Source organism: Rattus norvegicus, chromosome 4 (genome assembly GCF_021556685.1).
Source record: "Rattus norvegicus strain SHRSP/BbbUtx chromosome 4, alternate assembly SHRSP_T2T, whole genome shotgun sequence".
NCBI classification, from domain to species: Eukaryota; Metazoa; Chordata; class Mammalia; order Rodentia; family Muridae; genus Rattus; species Rattus norvegicus.
In genome coordinates, this window is record NC_141537.1 from 97,740,832 (window position 1) to 97,760,114 (window position 19,283).

At 42.3% G+C, this 19,283-nt stretch overlaps 1 protein-coding gene across 1 annotated transcript; it reads right to left on the bottom strand.

The window, feature by feature from the left end:
• Positions 1-311: 311 nt before the first annotated feature.
• Positions 312-2,012, bottom strand: Tacstd2 (tumor-associated calcium signal transducer 2). Its single transcript, NM_001009540.2, has one exon. It carries the CDS (start codon positions 1,923-1,925, stop codon positions 972-974), a length of 954 nt encoding a protein of 317 aa, NP_001009540.2. The 5' UTR covers positions 1,926-2,012; the 3' UTR covers positions 312-971.
• Positions 2,013-19,283: the final 17,271 nt, after the last annotated feature.

A 19,283-nucleotide genomic window follows, 5' to 3' on the forward strand; every position in this document is an offset into this window, starting at 1 on the left:
TCTTGGAAGTGGGCTTTGCTCCTTCACGGGGCTTAAAAACCACAAAGGAATGTTAATAAGCAACCAAAGGCTGCGTCCATCTCCCACTCCTGTTCAGATTTGAAGGTTTTAGCAACTTCCTTCAAAGGAACAGCAACCTTAACGTTTACATCTCCACCCACTGCTGAGGATGCCTGTCAGACGCAAGGCAAGCACACTAGCCCAGCCTCCAGAAAACACAAGAGTATCAATAGGAAATGTTAGAATTTCACAAGGACACGTTAGAGTTTAAAATATGAAATTCAAGTATTAGACAAAGGAGAACAATAAAATGATATAAATCTGGAGGGAATATTTACACAGCCTATCTTTTTAGGTGTGCCTTTCCCATATTTTATTAAACTTGAGTTGTTGCTTTAAAAAAACCAGCAGCATTATCAAAGACGCATCTGTACAAACACTTTACAAAAGAAAACTTTCTAGTATCAGCTACATCAGGGGCAGGCAGAAAAATAGATGCAGTCCAACAAAGCCATTTAAAATGACTGCAGACGTCGGACACGCCTTTTATTCCATATGAACGATGGCAGAGGAACACTGCACAGGATCAGTTAGTTCTTCCTTTCCTGAAGGTTGTGAGGCAGGGAGTGAATGGTTCGCCAACAACCCAGGACAGCAAAAGAGCTGCGTTCCCATTTCAAACCGTTTTTTAAGTCTTTGGGTAGATTCACGTCTCTGGGAAACGACTGGGCTGCCTGGCACAAGCCAGTCTTTGCTTAACCCTCCGGGTCAGGTTTTGAGAGACTGGATAAGGAATTTCAGAAATGCGTCCTTCAAAATCAAGGGCGAGGAGGTGACCTGAGCTCAGCATCTAGGGAACTTGTTTGTGGAGAGAGAAGGAAGAGGTCACAGCTGGGAGGAAAATTACCTCCTGGCTAAGAATCAACAGGCCAACACATTTGGTCTGAGGTGCCAAGGAAGCCCGGGGAAATCTACAAGCTAGGTTCGCTTCTCATCTCCCCTAGCTCCTTAAGCTCCACCTTTTTGTATTTTCCTGATTTCCTCCGGTTGGTGACCACCAAGACCACCACACCGGCCACTAGTGCCACCGCGACGACAGCGATGACGGCAATGAGGCCGGTGGTGAGGCGCTTCATGGAGAACTGGGGGGGCTTCTCGTCCAGGTAGTAGATGAGAGTCCGCTCCACATGCAGGGGCTCCCCACGCACCTGCACGTCCAGGCCGCGACGGCCCACGAACAGTGACTCGCCTTTGATGTCCCTTTCGAAGTAGTAGGCGGCGTCAGCGATGTCCACGTCTCTCAGGCCCTTCTGTGACGCGTTCTGCTGCAGCTCGATCTGGATGGTGGGCTCTTCGTAGTGCACCGCGGCCAGGAAGCTGGGGTGCAGCTTGTAGCGTTCCTTGAAGAGCCGCCGCAGCTCGGAGTCTAGGTCAGAGTGGTTGAAGGCTCGGTCTGTCGGGCGGTGGCGCAACTCAATGAGGATGTGGTGGGTTCGCACCACTTCGTCGCAGCGCAGGCTCTGGTCTCCCTTGTCCGTTCGGCGCACGCCCACCGAGTTTACGCACCAGCACACCGAGGTCTGGTTGCACTGGCGCGCCTTGAAGCGGCCCTTGTCGTCACACTCCGGGTCGTAGAGGCCATCGTTGTCCAAGATCGCGTGCTCGCTCGGATTCACCAGTCTGCGGCTGCTCTTTCGGGCGCTCATGCGCGCCTTGAGTAGCAGGCACTTGGAAGTTAGCGTGGAGCAGTCGACCAACACCTGCGAGCCGATTGCCCGACATTGGCAGACCCCACCTGGGCCATTAGAGTTGCAGACGGTCATCTTGTTGGTAGGGCATGTGCAGTTGATCTGGGCCGTGCAAAAGCCGGCCACCATCGCCAGCAGTAGCAGTAGCAGCGGTGCTAGATCCAAGCCCCTCGCCATGGTGGTATAGAATAGAACGGACCTACAACTACAGACCAAGGGCAGGGATTCTGAAGGATCAGGTTGGGTAGGATACTGCAGGCGACTCCCGCCAGGCCGTTCCCTCCAGCCCTTATACTCTCCTGTACCTGCAGGACTGGTTAGCTAGTGACTCACTCAATGGAATCTGGGTGGCGCTCCTCAGTCACAGGTTCCGAGGAGGAAGCCGCCAGCCATGAGCTGCAAGAGATAGGATCAGGCAGGGGAGGCTGCTCCTGCCATCTGCTGACCAAAAGCCCATAGAGGAAACCAGTATTTACCTGGCCCCTCCCTAGAAAAGCTGTCCTTCTCATGCTCAGAACCAGGGCGTCCCACTTCTCGGCACCTCCGGAGTTCCTCCAGAGGCCAACTCCCAATGCCCCACACCCCTACAATTCCAGTCACCATAATCGCATACCTTCTTCTCTCTCAAGTCCCTATCTTCAGTTTCATTCCTTCCCTTTTTCTTGCTCCCAGTTAAACAGTTTGGTTTCTGGTCCCTAACAAGCGTGACCACAAGCCTTGCTGGGCACAGACTGTCTTTAAACCCTATTCTAGATAGTATGATGCAGGTGAGGCAGGGAGACCTGAAATCACCCAGCCACTGATTTCCGAGGATTCTACCTGGGTCTTCTTGGCTTTAAGAACTATAAATGAGTATGAAAACAAAATGTTGCAGCATCTGAAGACAGGACAGTGAAACAATTCTATTGCTAAATCATCCTTACAATCCGGCTGTCCTGGTGTGGCACATATTGAAAGTTCCATTGAACAGGCATGTATGCCTGTACTTGTTTAAGATAAATGAAAAGAAAAATTTTGTAGAGTCAGCCCACTAGGAGAGATGTACAACTTGATTCTAAGAGAGCAAATTATTGATTTTCTTTCTCTGTATTCAATGGAAGTGGATGAACTATTAAGTATAATGAGAGAAGGGAGCTTGTGAGAAACTGCCTCTTTAATAGGATGAAGGGGTGACAATCTCTTTTAGAATCTAGAGAAAGTCCACCACTCAAAGCTGTGGTAAAATTAACAATAATTAACAAACTATAATTATTTTCAGGTCCACCTTCAAAATGTATTTTAATGTATCAGCGTTTTAATGTGTGCCACTAGTATACTGTACAGGGGTGTTGTTTGACTCATGGAAGCCAGTCGGGCCTCTCTGCACCATTAATTTTCAAGCAATTTCTGAGGCAGACGGATGCAAACATATTATTTTGTCTTTACAGACAGAGGAAGTAGAGACACGAGGGACAAATCCTTACCCAATAGCACTAGGAAATCTGGGCACACACCTCTGATTTCTGCCCCCACTGTCTCTTTAGGTCTCTTGAACAACTAGCTTATCCTGTCCAACCTCCACCCACCTTGCCTCACAGAAAGATCTAAAGCCTATCTTTTCTGTTGAGAATGCTGTGTGTGTGTGTGTGTGTGTGTGTGTGTGTGTGTGTGTGTTTGTGTCTGTGTGTATGAGTGTGTATGAGTGTAAGTACAGGTAAGGAGACATTTTGGCTCTAAGAAAAAAGTTCATATTTTATTAACTGGTGCACAGTGTTAACTGCTGTCACAATTCCTGCTGTCATCATTGTATCCCTGCAAACTTCTTAGACTCCCACAAGCCTTTGCAGAATAGGGCACCTGAAATCTCCTTTTCTTTATCTGTTTCAGTATACAAACGTGATTTTTCTGCTCAACTCCTTAGTTACTGTCAGGAAGCCTTTCCTAATACATCTCACCCTGTCTACTCAGGAATATATCTTTTTACTTCCTTATCTTCTGCACCCTAGGATTAGCAAAATCTACCCTTCCTGGGTCTCTGTTGCCCAGAGTAAAGTAGGTACATCAGAGGCTCTGTTTCTTAATTTATTATTATTATTATTATTAGTATTAGTATTAGTATTATTGAGAATCACACTAAATATACAAGGCAGTGAATGGTAAAGCTTTGTGAACTTCAAGACAATGTTATAGTCCATTAAAAAATTATCCCATCTCCTCACTTTTCTAGTGCTTTGCTGGGTGATCACAATCTACTATAATTATAATGTCACCTCATTTCCATTCCCCTAGTCTCAAGCCAGATGGAGGAAAACTAGTGGGGAGGCAGTCTGAGGGCTGAGAAACATAGGCGATCATGTATTGACTACTTAGTTAACTCATGGGATTTTGTTATGTACCAGGAGGAGTGGAGTACTAGGTGTCCAAGCCTAGTATTTTCTGTGTGAAGATAGAGATCCCCTGACTTCCTTCTTCAATAGCTGGTCCTGTCAGTGCTTTCCCCAACAGGCACAAACCGATCCCGTTCTAACTCTCTCTTCCTCTAATTAAAAATAAAATCAAGTAGCTTAATTTCTTTGTGGTTTCACAAACCGATCCCGTTCTAACTCTCTCTTACTCTAATTAAAAAATAAAATCAAGTGCTAGCTTAATTTCTTTGTGGTTTTATTGTAACTGAGAAATAGTTAGCAAAAGCTTTTTATCATCTCGGATTGCCTAGTTCTTAAAGGGTCAGTAGCCATGTCAGAGTACTGCGTCCCTGACACATGAGTACATAGGAGGCACTAGGTAATGTGTGCCGGTTTAATTCATAGTGAATTGTGCCCAGAATGTCACAATATTGATATGACACTCCCTGGAGTGTAATGTTGTAAGACCCCATAGTGACCTTACCTCAGGAGCGCAACCCATAGAGCACAGATCGACAAAGTGACTGCTGCAATAGCATGAGTTTTTTTATTCCATGTATGTGCTCATCCACGCAGGGAGAGGCAACCTTTTTTTTTTTTTTTTTTTTTTTCCGGAGCTGGGGACCGAACCCAGGGCCTTGTGCTTGCTAGGCAAGCGCTCTACCGCTGAGCTAAATCCCCAACCCCTCAACCCTGCAACCTTGAACCCAAAAAGCACACAACTTTTATTTGTTACAGAGGGCAGACTTCAGCAACAGGGTTAACTGGCCTATTCTCGTTGGTGGTACACAGGACAAAGGATCTGGTCAGGTATTGGCTAGCCTGCTCAAGGGGCTGTTCTTGGCTTAGTTGGTCACTTTCCTCATCTAGCCCTACACCTAGCCTTGGAGAGTCACTGGGAAAGGGCTATGTTGGCACGTCCCTTAGAGGAGGGGTGAACTGGGTGGTCAGGCAGGGTCAGGATGACACCCTGTGGTTGTTCTCAGGATTCACCACAGGGAGGGATAGGGGGGTCTTTCCGAGAACAGTTGTTTTTGTTTTGTCTTAATTAGCTTAGTCAGAATCTTGATCACCAAAACTTATTTCATATCACTGGACATCCTGACCACCAGATGTATTTCTCAAAACCTTGTTTTTACAACTTTGTCTCTCCTATCTATGAAACTGTGAAACTTTATTTCTTCATTAACTATTTAAGTGCTTATGACCTGGGACAGAATAATATCTTCACATGTGACATCTTTGATTACCATCTGTACCTTAGCCCAACTTCCAAATGCAGTTTTAAGGAAAAGTAGATAATGCCACCCTGAGATTTCATTTATATGTGTGCCTGAACACAGATTTTTAATGGTCTTGTGCCTGTAGAAAGGGGGGATATGTTCTGATGAAGGACTGGCTGGCTTTAGGGATTCGGGTTAGGGGTTAGGTCTGTATTTGTGTTAGGGTTAAAATTAGGGTTTGGTATTTTTTTTTAGGTTTAGGGTTCAGTAGGTTTAATGTTAGGGTTAGAGTTTCTGCTTGGTGGTTAAGGTATGAGTTAGGATTAAATTTAGTGGTTAGGGTTCAGATTAGTTTTACAGTTGTGGTGGGGGATATGTTTATGGTTGGTATTTAGGGTTTAGGGATAAAGTTAGTAGTTAGGATTAGGCTTAATGTTCAGGTAAAGGTAAATGGTCAGTATTGACTTAGAGTTGGGGTTGAGTTCACTTTAGAGTTATGGTTGGAAAGTTAGAGGTAGGCTTCAGTTTTAGTGTTAGTGCTGTTAGGTTTAGGGCAGATTGGGGTTAGGAGGAGAGAATGGGTTAGGGTTAAAGTTTGAGTTTTGAGGTTTGTTTTAGGGGTTACTGTCAGGATTACAGTTAAGGTTATCTCATTTGGGTTAAGTTGTAATTAGGGTTAGTATTAGGGTCCAGAATAGTTTAGGGTCAAGGTTGGGTTAGGATTAAGTTTAAAATTAGGGGTTTAGGGTTAGGGATAATGTTCTGAGTTATTGTAAGGCTAGTGTTAGGCAGCTGGCACTTGGATTATGTTTATGTTTAGATTTAGTGTTGGTGTCAGGGTAGGATTAGAGTTTGGTTTGGGGTAGTGTTAGACTTAGGGCAATATTTATGGTTATATTAAGTTTACAGAGTTAGGTTTAGGCTTAGGGTTACATTTTATATAGGGTAAAGGTAGATTAGAGGTGTTGTGAAGGATAGTGGTTGGGGCAAAATTAGGGTTTCTGGTTGTTGATATATTTAGGACTAGTGTTCAAGCTAGGGTTAAAATTATGGTAACAGCAAGATTTGGTTTTGATGCCAATTTAGGTAGAGGTTAGTTGTAGGCTTAGAGTATGGTTAGAGTTATGGTTAAGATTAGGGTTAGATGTAAATGTGAGTATTTAATTTGCCTTGGAATTACGGTTAGAGTCAGAACTAAATTTAGGCTTAGTACTCAGGGAAAAAGAGAGTTTAGTATTAGGGTAGGTACAGAGTTTGTTTTAAAAATTGTTTTATGGTTAGTTTTAGACTTAGTTTTGTTCAAGTAGATGTTTTTGGCTATGGTCTGATTAGGATTCTTTTATCGTCATGCTTAGAAATATCATTTGTGTTAGGGTTAGACAGGGTTATGATAGTGCTAGTCTAGGGTTAGGGTTATGTCTGTGGCTATTATTAGGGGTAGAGAAAATTAGATTCATTTCTAAGATCAATTCTGAGGTGTTAGAAGTATGGTTATAGATAGTTTAGGGATTGCTATGAGATTCTGTAAAAAGCTCTGGCTATTGATACAATAAGAGTGAAAGTTAGTTTTAAAACCCAGTTTAAGGAGTTTTGCTTGAGTCAGTGATCTAGTTCTGTGTAGGGCAAGAGTTTGAGCTTTCGGAAGGCTCAAGTGAGCGCTAGGATTTGGGTTAGTATTCAAGTTATATGTAGGGTAGAGCTAGTTTTTGGTTTATGTGTCTTAGTTAGGATTTAACTGCCGTGAACAGACACCATGACCAAGGCAACTCTTATAAAGGATAACATTTAAGTGGGACTGGCTTACGGTTCAGAGGTTCAGTCCATTATCATCAAGGCAGGAGCACAGCAGCATCCAGGCAGGCAGATGTTGAAGGAGCTCTACATCTTGATCTAAAGGTCTCTAGGAGAAGACTGACTTCCAGGCAGCTAGGAAGAGGGTCTCAAAGCCCACTCCCACAGTGACACACTTCCTCCAACAAGGGCAAATCTACTCTAATAAGGCCATACCTCCTAATAGTGCCACTCTTTGGCCAAGCATATTCAAATCATCATAGTTAGGGCCTTGGTTACAACTTAGGTTAGAGGCCAGTCATGTATTTAAGGCTAGTTTTTAAGTTAGGGTTAAATTTAAGGTAAGAGCTAGGATTTGGGTTAGTATTTAAGTTAGGTTTAGGAATAGAGCAAGAGTTATGTTTAAGGTTAGAACTAGCATTAAGGATAGGGTTAGAGATAGGGTGAAAGTTCAGCTTAAATTTAGACCCACTTTTAGTTTAGGTTTAGTTTAACTCTAGGTTTACAGTTAGTATTTGGGTTTGACATTACCCGAGCAAGGCCTAAGGGCTGAAAGGCACTTGGCAATTAGGATGTCTCCACAAGATTTTTCTTTAAACATGCTCCATTTATTCACACAAAGATTCCTTATAATATATGAATATTAATGTTAAGCAGACATCTTACCACATACTAATAATAGTTGACTGGGCAGAAAATGCTGCTGCAGTGTTCTTCTAGGGGGCTTCTCCAGTGAGGATGCTTTATAAGCTTGTTGGTTCAACCCACCTCCACTTCAATGGGTTGAGACTATGAAGTTGATGTTGATGAAGGTCCAGGAAGTCCTTGAGAGCACAGGCCAGTTGGTCTGTATGAGCCCAGCAACAGTGCCAGAAGTTCAACATTCACTGAAGCCAAAGTCACACACAACTCTCAGCTAGAGAAGGTATGTCTTGGGAGCACAGCAGTATGATCCTAGAGACCACTTCCAAAGTTCCAATTTTTTGTATCATTTCACTAGTGGCTGCTTTGTGCTATCTGGACACCCAGCCTGGGCTGGAATACTAGCAAATCAACACCACCCGGTGTTGGTTCATTAGCATACTAAGGCCTGTTCAAGGCTGGCTCCAATCTGAAGTGCTGGATGGACTGCCTAGGGCTTGCTTTTTTTTTAAATTTTTTTAAAAAAATTTATTTATTATATATAAGTACACTGTAGTTGTCTTCAGACACACCAGAAGAGGGCATCAGACCCCATTATAGATGGTTGTGAGCCACCATGTGGTTGCTGGGATTTGAACTCAGGACCTCTGGAAGAGCAGTCACTGCTCTTAACCGCTGAGCCATCTCTCCAGCCCCTAGGGCTTGCTTTTGTGGGCTACCTTTTATCAGTGCAAACTCAGGCCCACATTATTCCAAGTTACACAAGATGGTTTCAGTTATGTTTTTTCTTTTCTTTTTTTTAAAATTTATGTATTTATTATATATAAAGTACACTGTAGCTGTCTTCAGACACAGCAGAAGAGGGCATCAGATCTCATCACAGATGGCTGTGAACCACCATGTGGCTGCTGGAATTTGAACTCAGAACCTCTAGAAAAGTATCACTGAGCCATCTCTCTAGCCCCTTCAGTTATGTTTCTAACAGATAAAGGAGTTTCTTTTGTGTTTTGGTTAAGGGTAAGATTGTGTGTGTGTGTGTGTGTGTGTGTGTGTGTGTGTGTGTGTGTGTGTGTGTAAATTTTCTATATTTATCATTTATTTAACTATTTCTATGACTATTCCTGTCCCTCTGTTTCTTTCTTTTTTCCTTTTATTGGATATTTTTTTATTTACATTTCAAATGTTATTCCCTTTCCCAGTTTCCTGGTTATAAGCCCTGTATCCCATTACCCTACCCCTCTTTCCCATCCACTAAACCCCACTCCCCCCCCCATAGTCCCCTACACTGGGTGTCCAACCTTCCATGGCAGGACCAAGGGCTTCTTCTTCTATTGGTGCCCAACAAGGCCATCCTCTGCTACATATACAGCTGGAGCCATGGGTCAGTAGTTAAGGGTAAGTTTATGTAATGCTTTTGGTTAATACTGGGGATAGGATTATGATTGTTGCTAGAGTTACAATTAGTATTAACTTTAGCACTATAGTTATGGTCAATTGTTTGCTTAGTGTAAGATTAGAACTGTTGTCTAGATTAGAGCTAGTAATAAGGTTGCCAAACTGTTAGGGTTAGGAGTAAGGTTTGGAGTTCAAGGTTAGGTTTCTTAGGTTTAGGTTAAAGTTAAGGATAGGATTTCAGGTTACAGGTTAGGTCACATGTAAGTATAGAATTAGGGCTAGGACCAAATCTTCTGTGGTCAGGGCACAGCTAATTCAGGATGGGAGAGACATTTTTGAGTTGAACTGAAGCTAACCGGGCAAATTATGGACACCTGATCCATGGGTGCAGGCCACATAAAACAAAACAAAACAAAACAAAACAAAACAAAACAAAACAAAACAAAACCCAGAACAAGACATAGAGGCTGAGCAAAGTTGCACCCTGTTCAGAAAACACAGATCTGTGTCCAAGTGTACAATTGATCATGAAAACAGAAGACAGCAATTCCATAGGTATACCTAATTAAAAAAACCCACAAAACAGGAAAACAACTGCATCTGGGATCTAACTAATCGTGAAAAATGTCTGAAAGCTGTTACTAAAGCTAACTAACCAGAAAAACTGTGTGTACCTCTGTCCAGTGCTCCAAATAGAGAAAAATTGAGACACCTGTGCTCAGAGGCACAGATAAGCTAGCTAATGCAGACCTCTGCTCATGGTGCAGAAATCTGGGTAAGAATAGACACTTGTGCCAATCCTGCAGTAAAGATTGATGCACTACTCCTGCGGTACACATTAATGCTCTGGTACGTCAGTGCTCATGGTTGTACTAGTAAAGTAGCAGATGTGCACGTAGATGTCTTCCTACAGTTTGAAACATAGACATGCTGATGCAGAAGGAGAACATGACACACTGATGTCCTAGCATATCACCTAGTGCATGGATTTGCATGAAGAGCTGAGTCAAGGATGTTCATGTGTATATGAAAACACTTGTAGTAGTGCACATGGAAGTAGTTGTACACCACTGCACACAGACACAGACAGTGTACATCAGTGCATATGGTGCACAGTGTGTATTAAAGCAGTATACACGGAAGTATTGAAACTATAGTGGACAGTGATGTGCAAGTGAAGCAGTGTGAACCGCTATACAATCACAATACTTGATAGGGATGTATTTCTATGGCAGAATATGCGAATGTGATAGTACAGTGATACATAGTTACACAGTCATGTAGACTTGGACAAGGATGAACTGTGGGGTCACATGTGTGGATGTACTGCTATAGCAAAGAAGTGCTCAAGGACATAGGTACAGAAAGAAGTACATCTGTATGTACTTATACATACAAATTACTACACATGATTTGTTCGTACAGCATTTCACACAGCTGCAATAGTAGAACAGTGCTTGCTGACATATGAGCACAGGTGTTCACACGATCGATTGTGGCAGTACGGCAGCACACTTGTATGTATTAGTACAGCAATACACATGGACGTGCTAGTAAAGAACCACACATAGACTTACTATTAGAGTAGCGATTATGGATATACTCCTACAATTTTATACACGGATGTCCTATTGTAGATGTATACACAGTTGCCCTGTGTATATACATGTGCTACGTATACAAAAACATGTAGGTGTGTGTTATAGCAGGACAAATGGGCAAAATATCAAACCAGCTCTCATGGAAATGCTAGACAGGAGCACACATGGATATGTGAGTACTGCAATGTGCTTGAAAGCAGTAGTGTTGTCTTGTATACCACTAAAGCACTGCCTCTCAGTGTCTGAGTAAAAATAGTTGTCTTACTACTGGAGCACAAAACAATGTGCATGTACTGAAACACTTGAGCGCAGGGGTGTGCTTGTGTCACAGTGCACATGCCTATTTTAAACAGCAGTGATGTAGGAGCAGATTGGTGAACATCAATGTACTGGCTGAGCAATGTACCTCTGTGTACACATACAGCAGCAAACTTGGCTGTACTATGTCTACATGTCCATCGATCTAACTGGATGGTACTATACATACATTTGCTAGTAAAGACTCATAACATGTTTATTCAAATAACAAAGACTATTACTGCATTACACATGGACACAGATGTACTTGTGCACCCTGATGTTCTATTGAGGATGTGTCCATGTATTTCCTGGTAAATAAGAACACATGGATGTCCATGAACAGCAGTCCACACAGGTTTACTAGTACAAAAACACACATGAAAATCAAATAAAGGAGTGTACATAGATGCATTGTTAAAGGAGATATTACACATGTTCTCTCAAAGCAGTACACATGCATGTAAGCATACAGCTGTACTCAGATGTACCCAAACATGATGAGTTCTACCACTGAACTTGCAGATGTATGACATCACTTTTCATGGAACTAGACAGTTGCACACAAGGATATACTGGTACATCACTAAACGTCACTGTACTAGTAGAGCAGAGAATATCCATTTATTATTAAAGCACTACACAATTTTATTATACACCAATAATTAGTCCTTGTTATAAGGCCGTAGTGCATTGTGAATGCAGCAGAAATACCTTTTGGGCCTATGCAAAGGCAATGAGCCCTTAAGAATAACAATGTCTGCTGCTTAAAGAATACCTTAGCAAGGACATATCCAGGGTTATGGCTCAGTGACAGAGCACATATCCCAAATCTTCACAGCCCCATGTTCCAATACTGAACACCAAGTATATAAATAAATAATTTAAAAAATGGATCTTAACAAATTATCAAAGAGCCACACCAATGGATGCAAAGCCCTTCAATGGAAGCTAAATGTTCTCGCCTGGGAGTGAAGGATAAGTAATAATGTAAACAACAGTCCTTTCCAAGTGTTATTTTTATCCTGTCTCTATTTAAATTGTATTAAAACTCTACTGTTTATGTTGATTAAAGCCATATCTATAACCACACGAACTGACACAATTTTCTAATACTTATTTCCACGTCTCTGCCAGTCTGTAACACTGGCGCTCAAGATGCACAGGTAAGAGAATTGCAACCTGGGACCACACAGTGAGACCATGTCTCAATTACCAAAGATATTTATGTAATTCTTTCATGTTCAAAACTTAAGAAATGTCCTTTATCACAATATTGCAAAGCCACACATCTCTTTAAACATGAATTAAGTCATTTCAAAGACTCCAACAGTATGAAACTCACCATTCTTTTCTACTTCTGATTTATCATAGGTCTCAGTTTGGCTGCCTTTTCTGCCAACAATGCCACAAGGGCTTGAGTTACAACAATGTTTGGGTGTGGTCCCAAGCTTATTTTCTTCAGCAATTCCTTAGAGAAAGCTGTGTACAAACGTCCACTAATTTAGGTCGTCCACTGTGATGGAATCGATGCTCACTGGAACAGAAATCAAGTGCTAAACAGGGAACCAGGACAGTTTACTTTTTAAGCTATACATTTGGAACAAAAAGATTTAATTTCAGAATGTTCTTTAACAATCTCTGAGAAACACAGAAGAAATAGGCCACTCTGGCTTACCTGTGTACTCAGGAGCACAAGTAGTTTTGTAGCACAGAATGCCTGTTGCCAGCCATCCCACTGATGTGCTACATAGGCCAGACCAGAAATTGGCTCGCTGGCCTTGATGTGCCCACCATATGAATGTTTCAAGGCAGAAGGGTTGGTGGAAAGGCAGGATCTCCTGGCTGCAGCTAAGCACATTAACCGAACTATGGATACTTGTTAACCAAGAGACTCAAGACCAGGCTACAACTCAAATCACTGCCAGGAAAGAAGCATTTCAGATAGAAAACAAAACCAGGTTTCTTCAGGGACAGTTTTATACTATCTTCATCATTAAAAACCTAAGTAAACAAACTTGCCATCATTAGTCACCAATGTCCTGGTATCATAACATGACACAAAATGGAAACTGTTAACTAAACATTTTCCTTTTAATGAATATTGCATGCACCAAGAGTATCACTGAGTCACTGAAATGTGGCATTTCAGTCTGGAAACCCCCACGTAGCCATCTTCTAGGTCAAGAAACAGAACATGATCAGGTCTTCAGAAGCCTTGCAGGGGCTCCCTGCAGCCACTTTGTCTTCAGATGCTACCACTATCTAACACTGAAAGCTACGAATTAATTTTGTCTCTTTTTAAAAAAAAGATTTATTTATTTTATATATGTGAGTATACTGTAGCTGTCTTCAGGCACACCAGAAGAGAGTATCAGATCCCATTACAGATGGTTGTGAGCCACCATGTGGTTGCTGGGAATTGAACTCAGGACCTCTGGAAGGTCAGTCAGTGCTCTTAACCCCTGAGCCATCTCCCCAGCCCTATTTGTCTATTTTTGATGGTTATATAGTACATCAGTTCTGCAGAAGCACTAGCTCACTTTTAGTTTTTACCTAGTACCAGTCAGAACAACCTTAGTTTCTAATTCCCAGAACAACAGAGGCATGCAGTTAACTCAGTTGCTAACTTGGCATTATTTTCAACACCAAAATAGCCAGGTATTAGCTGAATAAAAAGCAGTGATACCCAAATCTATTCTAGATTCATTCAACAATGTATCTTCAAGTTTTGAAAACTCTCTCATCCTCCCACCACCACCTAACTCCTGTGCCAGGAACTAACTGCATCACTTGAGATAAAAACAATACTTACTTAAGACACATGACTTGCATGACCAAGGTTCTGTCCAGAAGAACTGGAGCAGCAGCAGTCATTGTTCTTAAAGGTCATGAGGGTCAACGAGAGCTGCTGTCTACTCCCCTAACATTACTCTCCTAGAGGAAATCTTTACCTCAGGGCCCTGGCAACTCGAGAGCAGAACTTTGCAGTTCTTACCAAAGAAAGCTAAAAAGTATCTAGACTGTTTATCCCCACCTGTCTCTTCTTACATGGGTTCTAGTTAGCACCAACATAGACCAAGACAATGTGTTTGTTTGCTCATGAAATCTAATAGAAAATTACTCAAAATATTAAACTTGGAGAATTCTGAGTTAATAGAAGAAAAATTTCCATTCAATTCATGTTTGTTTTTCTTCATTGCTTATGTATCATTTCTGATATGAACATATGTAGATAATTGTTTCTAATTTTTTGTTTTTATTTAGGTGTAGGAGGATTTTGCCTGTATGTATGTATGTATGTATGTATGTATGTATGTATGTATGTACGTATATGTATGTATATATGTGCACCATTTATGTGTAGTGCCCAAGAAAGCCAGAAGGATGCATCAAATTCCCTAAACTTGTAGTTTCAGACATTTGTGAACTGACATATCAGTGCTGGGAGGAGAATTTGGGATCCTCTACAAGAACAGCAAGTGCTCTTAACCACTGCGCCCTCTCTCCAGTTCCAGGAAAAGTATAAATAAAATATGGCTTGAGTACACATAAAGAGCTAAGTCATCAATAGTACTGCTTTTTTATTTGTGTGTGTATGTGGTGTGTGTGTGTGTGTGTGTGTGTGTGTGTGTGTTTGTGTGTGGTATTTATGTACATATTGGAGTGTGTGCACAGATGTGAATGTGGTCAGTCTGGTGAAACCAGTAAGCTCCAGCTTCAGTGAGAGATCCTGTCTCAAATAAGGTAGAAAACAATAGAGGAAAAACTTCATGTTAACCTCTGCTCTACATACCCTGACATTTTCCCTCCAAATGCCTAGAGAGACTTGATGGCATGGAGCGATGCTAAATCACAGTTCTTACTCTTTACCTAAGATAAATAGTAAAACAGAACATAAAAGCATCCTTTCAGCTCTCAGAATTACACCAAAGCTTCTAAAATTCTGTTGGTAGCTGTGACCATTGCTACTGATGCTCCTAGTGGGTTAGTCAGGGAACTGAACTGATTCAGGCAGAGTGAGCTAGTCAGTCATTTAAACTGTGTGTTTTAGTTTTTTATCTCCATCAGCAACTAACAAGCCCTGATCCTCTGGAATCTAAGTAACTAGATATAGCATGTGAATATAAGCATAGCATGGTTCTAGTAAGAGTGGTCACTGTAAGATACTTCTAAAATGTTCAAGTGGTCAAAGTGCAGTGCTCAAAACGAACTGTGGCACCACCTCCTGGACACCTAAGCAAACTGCATTTCCGAGACATGGGAGACTTAAAGGAAAGGGAAGTGGCATCTAATCTACTGAGAGCAACAGGAAAAGTTACAGCTCCCTATGAAGGCGAGAGCTCCAAGAAACAGGTAAAGCTCATTTCAAATTTTAATTGTTTTCCACAATAAGGATGGATGAACTTGAAAATGTTGTATCTATATTCTTTTCTGGGAAAAATATGAACAAATTATCATTCTGTGGTGAAGCTGACATTTGACCTCCGATTCTTTTCCTTTGACTCTCACATGTGAACGGTTGTTATCAAGTTTCCTTAGATGCGTTTAGGACAAGTTCAAGTTTATACGTACACAAATAGAAACACTCGAGAAGGTGAATTTCAGTAGCAGATATTAAGGACACAGGACAAATGCAATATCAGTGGCTGCTTTCCCTAAACAAGCAAACTAGCAAACTAACAAACAAAAAACAATGGGCTATTTCCATTTACTGTGGAGGCCAGTTCGAGAGGAACAACAAACAGCTTTAAGACTCATGGAATGTGATCCAACAGTTAGCACAACCATGATGCTTGTCCCTCAGAGAGGCAGATTCCAGAGGGCTAAGAGTCCTGAGGACTTCACGCTGTTGGTACTCTTAGTCCTTACATCCTTCCTAATCTCTGGGTTGCGTGAAGATTCTAAGGGGGCTTCCAGCCCCTCACTAGGCAGCATCCTTCGCACTCACAATAATAGTGCTTGATCTTTCTCAAGCATTGCTACTAGAGCAGGTTAATGGTTCAGTCTTCACCCTAGGAAACAATTTGACGTTCAGAAAAACATTTCTTAATAGTTGAGCAAGGGAGTTTTTGAGGTTAGGAAACAACAGTGGTAGTGTAACTAGCATGGGTTAACTGAGACCGAATTAGGTGATGATTAATTTCTTGTACCCATTTTGTCCTCAGCTTTCTGATATGATTTAATAAAAACAGTTAATGAGTAGATGTGATTCCTGAGGATTTAGAGTAGAAATGACTGATTTTTTAATGGATATTTTATTTATTTACATTTCAAATGTTATCCTCTTTCCGGTTTCCCCTTCAGAAATCCCTTATCCCATCCCCCAACCCTTATTTGTATTATGGTACACACCCCTACTCATCTATACCCTCTCATTCCCCACCCTGGCATTCCCTGACACTGCAGCATCAAGCCTTTCCAGGACAAAGGGCCTCTCCTTCCATTGATGTCCAACAAGGCCATCCTCTGCTGCATATGCAACTGGAGCCATGGATCCCTCCATGTGTACTATTTGGTTGGTGCTTTAGTCCCTCAGAGCTCTGGGGAGGGGGGTGTCTTGTTGGTTGGTATTGGTGTTCCTATGGGGTTGCAAACCCTTTCAGCTCCTTCAAACCTTCTTGTAACTCCTCCAATAGGGACCCCATTCTTGGTTCAATGGTCGGCTGTGAGCATCCACCTCTGTATTTGTCAGGCTCTGGCAAAGCCTCTCAGGAGACAGCTACATCAGGCTCCTGTCAGCAAGCACTTGGCCTGTGCAGTTGTGTCTGGGTTTGGTGTTTGTATGGGGGATGGATTCCAAAGTCTCTGGATGGCCTTTCCTTCAATCTATACTTTATACTGTGTCTCATATTTCCTCCCTTGAGTATTTTGTTTCCCTTCTGAGAAGGACTGAATCATCCATAAATAAAAAAAAAATAAAAAACAAAGCCAAAAAAATTAAAACAAAACAAACAAAAATAAAACGACAAAGGCCATAGTGTGCGATGTACATCTGTAATCCCAACACTGGGGAGGCAAAGGGAGGAGGAGCCTAAGCTATACCTCAAATATAAGCAAGCTGGGGCAGGCTACAAGAGATCCTTTCTCCAAAACAAACGAAAAGTATCTGCAGTACTTATCATTTATTGAAATATTACAGCAGAAATGGAAGAAGAATTTTCACATTCTCTCAGAAGAAAAAAAATGTCAATAATTGTTGGCCCATGTCCTGCCCCACTGCTGGGCAAGGCTGCTTGGGAGGTGAAAGGCAGGAAGTTTCACTGCGTTTATCTCATGCCCCCACTGGGTGGGTGTTTGGCTTCTGGGAAGTGCTGAGACACCATTAGGGTGAGTGTGGGGAAGCTGAAACTGGTATTCCCTGGCTTCTGGTCCCTCCTTGCCAATAGAAAACCCACAGAAAGAAGTTGGAACAAAGTGCCATGGGTCCACAGGTCCATCTGGAGTACAGAATGGGCCGGTTCACCTTATGTCCAGACTGGGCCCTCCTAAACTCCTAGACATTCAGGTGCTTGAGTCATGAGGAGTTGAGAACAGAGTTGGGGGCTTGCAAAGGGGCGCTCCAGCTTAGCTCATCATTGATTGTCCTTAGCTTGGCTGAACTTGTGGCTGGAAGCACAGAAAGGCCATCTGTGGGAGGCTTAGGCTGAGGCTGGGTAGTTGAAGACTCCTTCTATGCTCCCTACTGCGATTCTTGATGAAAGAGACAGTTCTTGGTTCTAAATTGTTTATTGACTGTTCATTATGGAAACTAGATGCATCCTGTACCAACTTCTCAGGGTGGATCTGAGATTGAATGTTTTTTGCAGGGAAGAATGAGGAAGGCAAGCTGAGTGGCTAAACCCTCAGGGCCTCTAGGTGCCTCATTAGCATGGAGAACTCTGTCCTGGGCCTGTGTGACCACAGGTCATTTTTCCTTATGTGGAAAGTGTGGCACATGTTCCAGGACAGGAATTTGGCAAAGAGCAGGGAGGCATCTACTGCCTCAAATGAGTTTCTGGGTTTTCAATCCACTCTACCCACCAAGTATCCTGGCCTGGTTTACTGTTCCACAATTAATTGCCCAGTAATGCTGCCCCAATATTAATGCCTTGCTAGCTGATGGACAGGAGTTTCTCTTTGGTTCTTCTTTCCCACATCAACTTCAACTCTGCCCCACATCCCAGTTTAGATTCTCAGACTACAGAATGAACTGTGTGATAGCTATTTTTATATAACAATACAAGCTGACATCATTTGAAAGGAGGGAAAATCAATTTAGAAAATGATTCCATTAAGATTGGGCTATAGGCAAGCCTGTAGGGCATTTTCTTAATTAGTAATGGATGGGGGAGGTCCCTGACTATGGTGGTGGGACCAACCATGGGTTCTGTAAGAAGGCATGAGGATCAAGACACTAAGCAGCACCCCTCCATGGCCTCTGCATCAGCTCCTGCCTCTGGTTTCTGCTGTCTTTGAGTTCTTGTCCTGTCTCCCTTCAATGATTAACAGTGACTTGGATGAATAAGGCAAATAAACCCTTTTCTTCCCAAGTTGCTCTTAGTCAATTTTCATCATAGCAATAGTACCCCTAACTAGGATGCTGTGAATGAAATTGTTGGAGGACAGCAGGTTTAGTGCCGGAACATTTGGGTAGAAACCCTGTTTGTCAACTATCAGATATCTTAAATTTCTTTTGCAGGACATTAGACAGTTGGTATGGATGCGAGATGGCAGGTCGATCATCTCAGCTACCACGCAGGCTCAAGTCCAGTGCTTTGAGTTGGCCCGCCCCACCATATACCCCATTTGTGAACTGCTGAAGCATGGGAAAGGACTGCTTTTACAAATCCAAGGTTGCAGGGTCTCCATGACACAGGGTAATAACAGGATATCTGAGAGATGTCCTGATGAAGATCCAGTACTAGTTGTGTAGCAGAAACCAGAGGCCTTGAAGCAGACCAAAGACTCTCATTGCATCGACGAACAGTTGCAGGTAAAAACGTATGGACAAAAGAGTATTCTGCGGCTACATTGTCACACAATACAGGTTCTACATGAGATGATTTTTCTTTAGGGGGCAGTTTGCAATAGCAGAGGGCAGGTATGAAGGGTTGGGGAGATTTGTGGGATATGGGTGATTAGGTGAAATTCACAAAGAATCAATAAAATGTTAAAAAACAAACAAACTGTGTGCAATCTATGGTCACTTGATCTTTGACA

Coding starts and splice junctions, on each gene's coding strand:
- Tacstd2 (NM_001009540.2), bottom strand. CDS start 1,925: ATGGCGAGGGGCTTGGATCTAGCACCGCTGCTACTGCTACTGCTGGCG.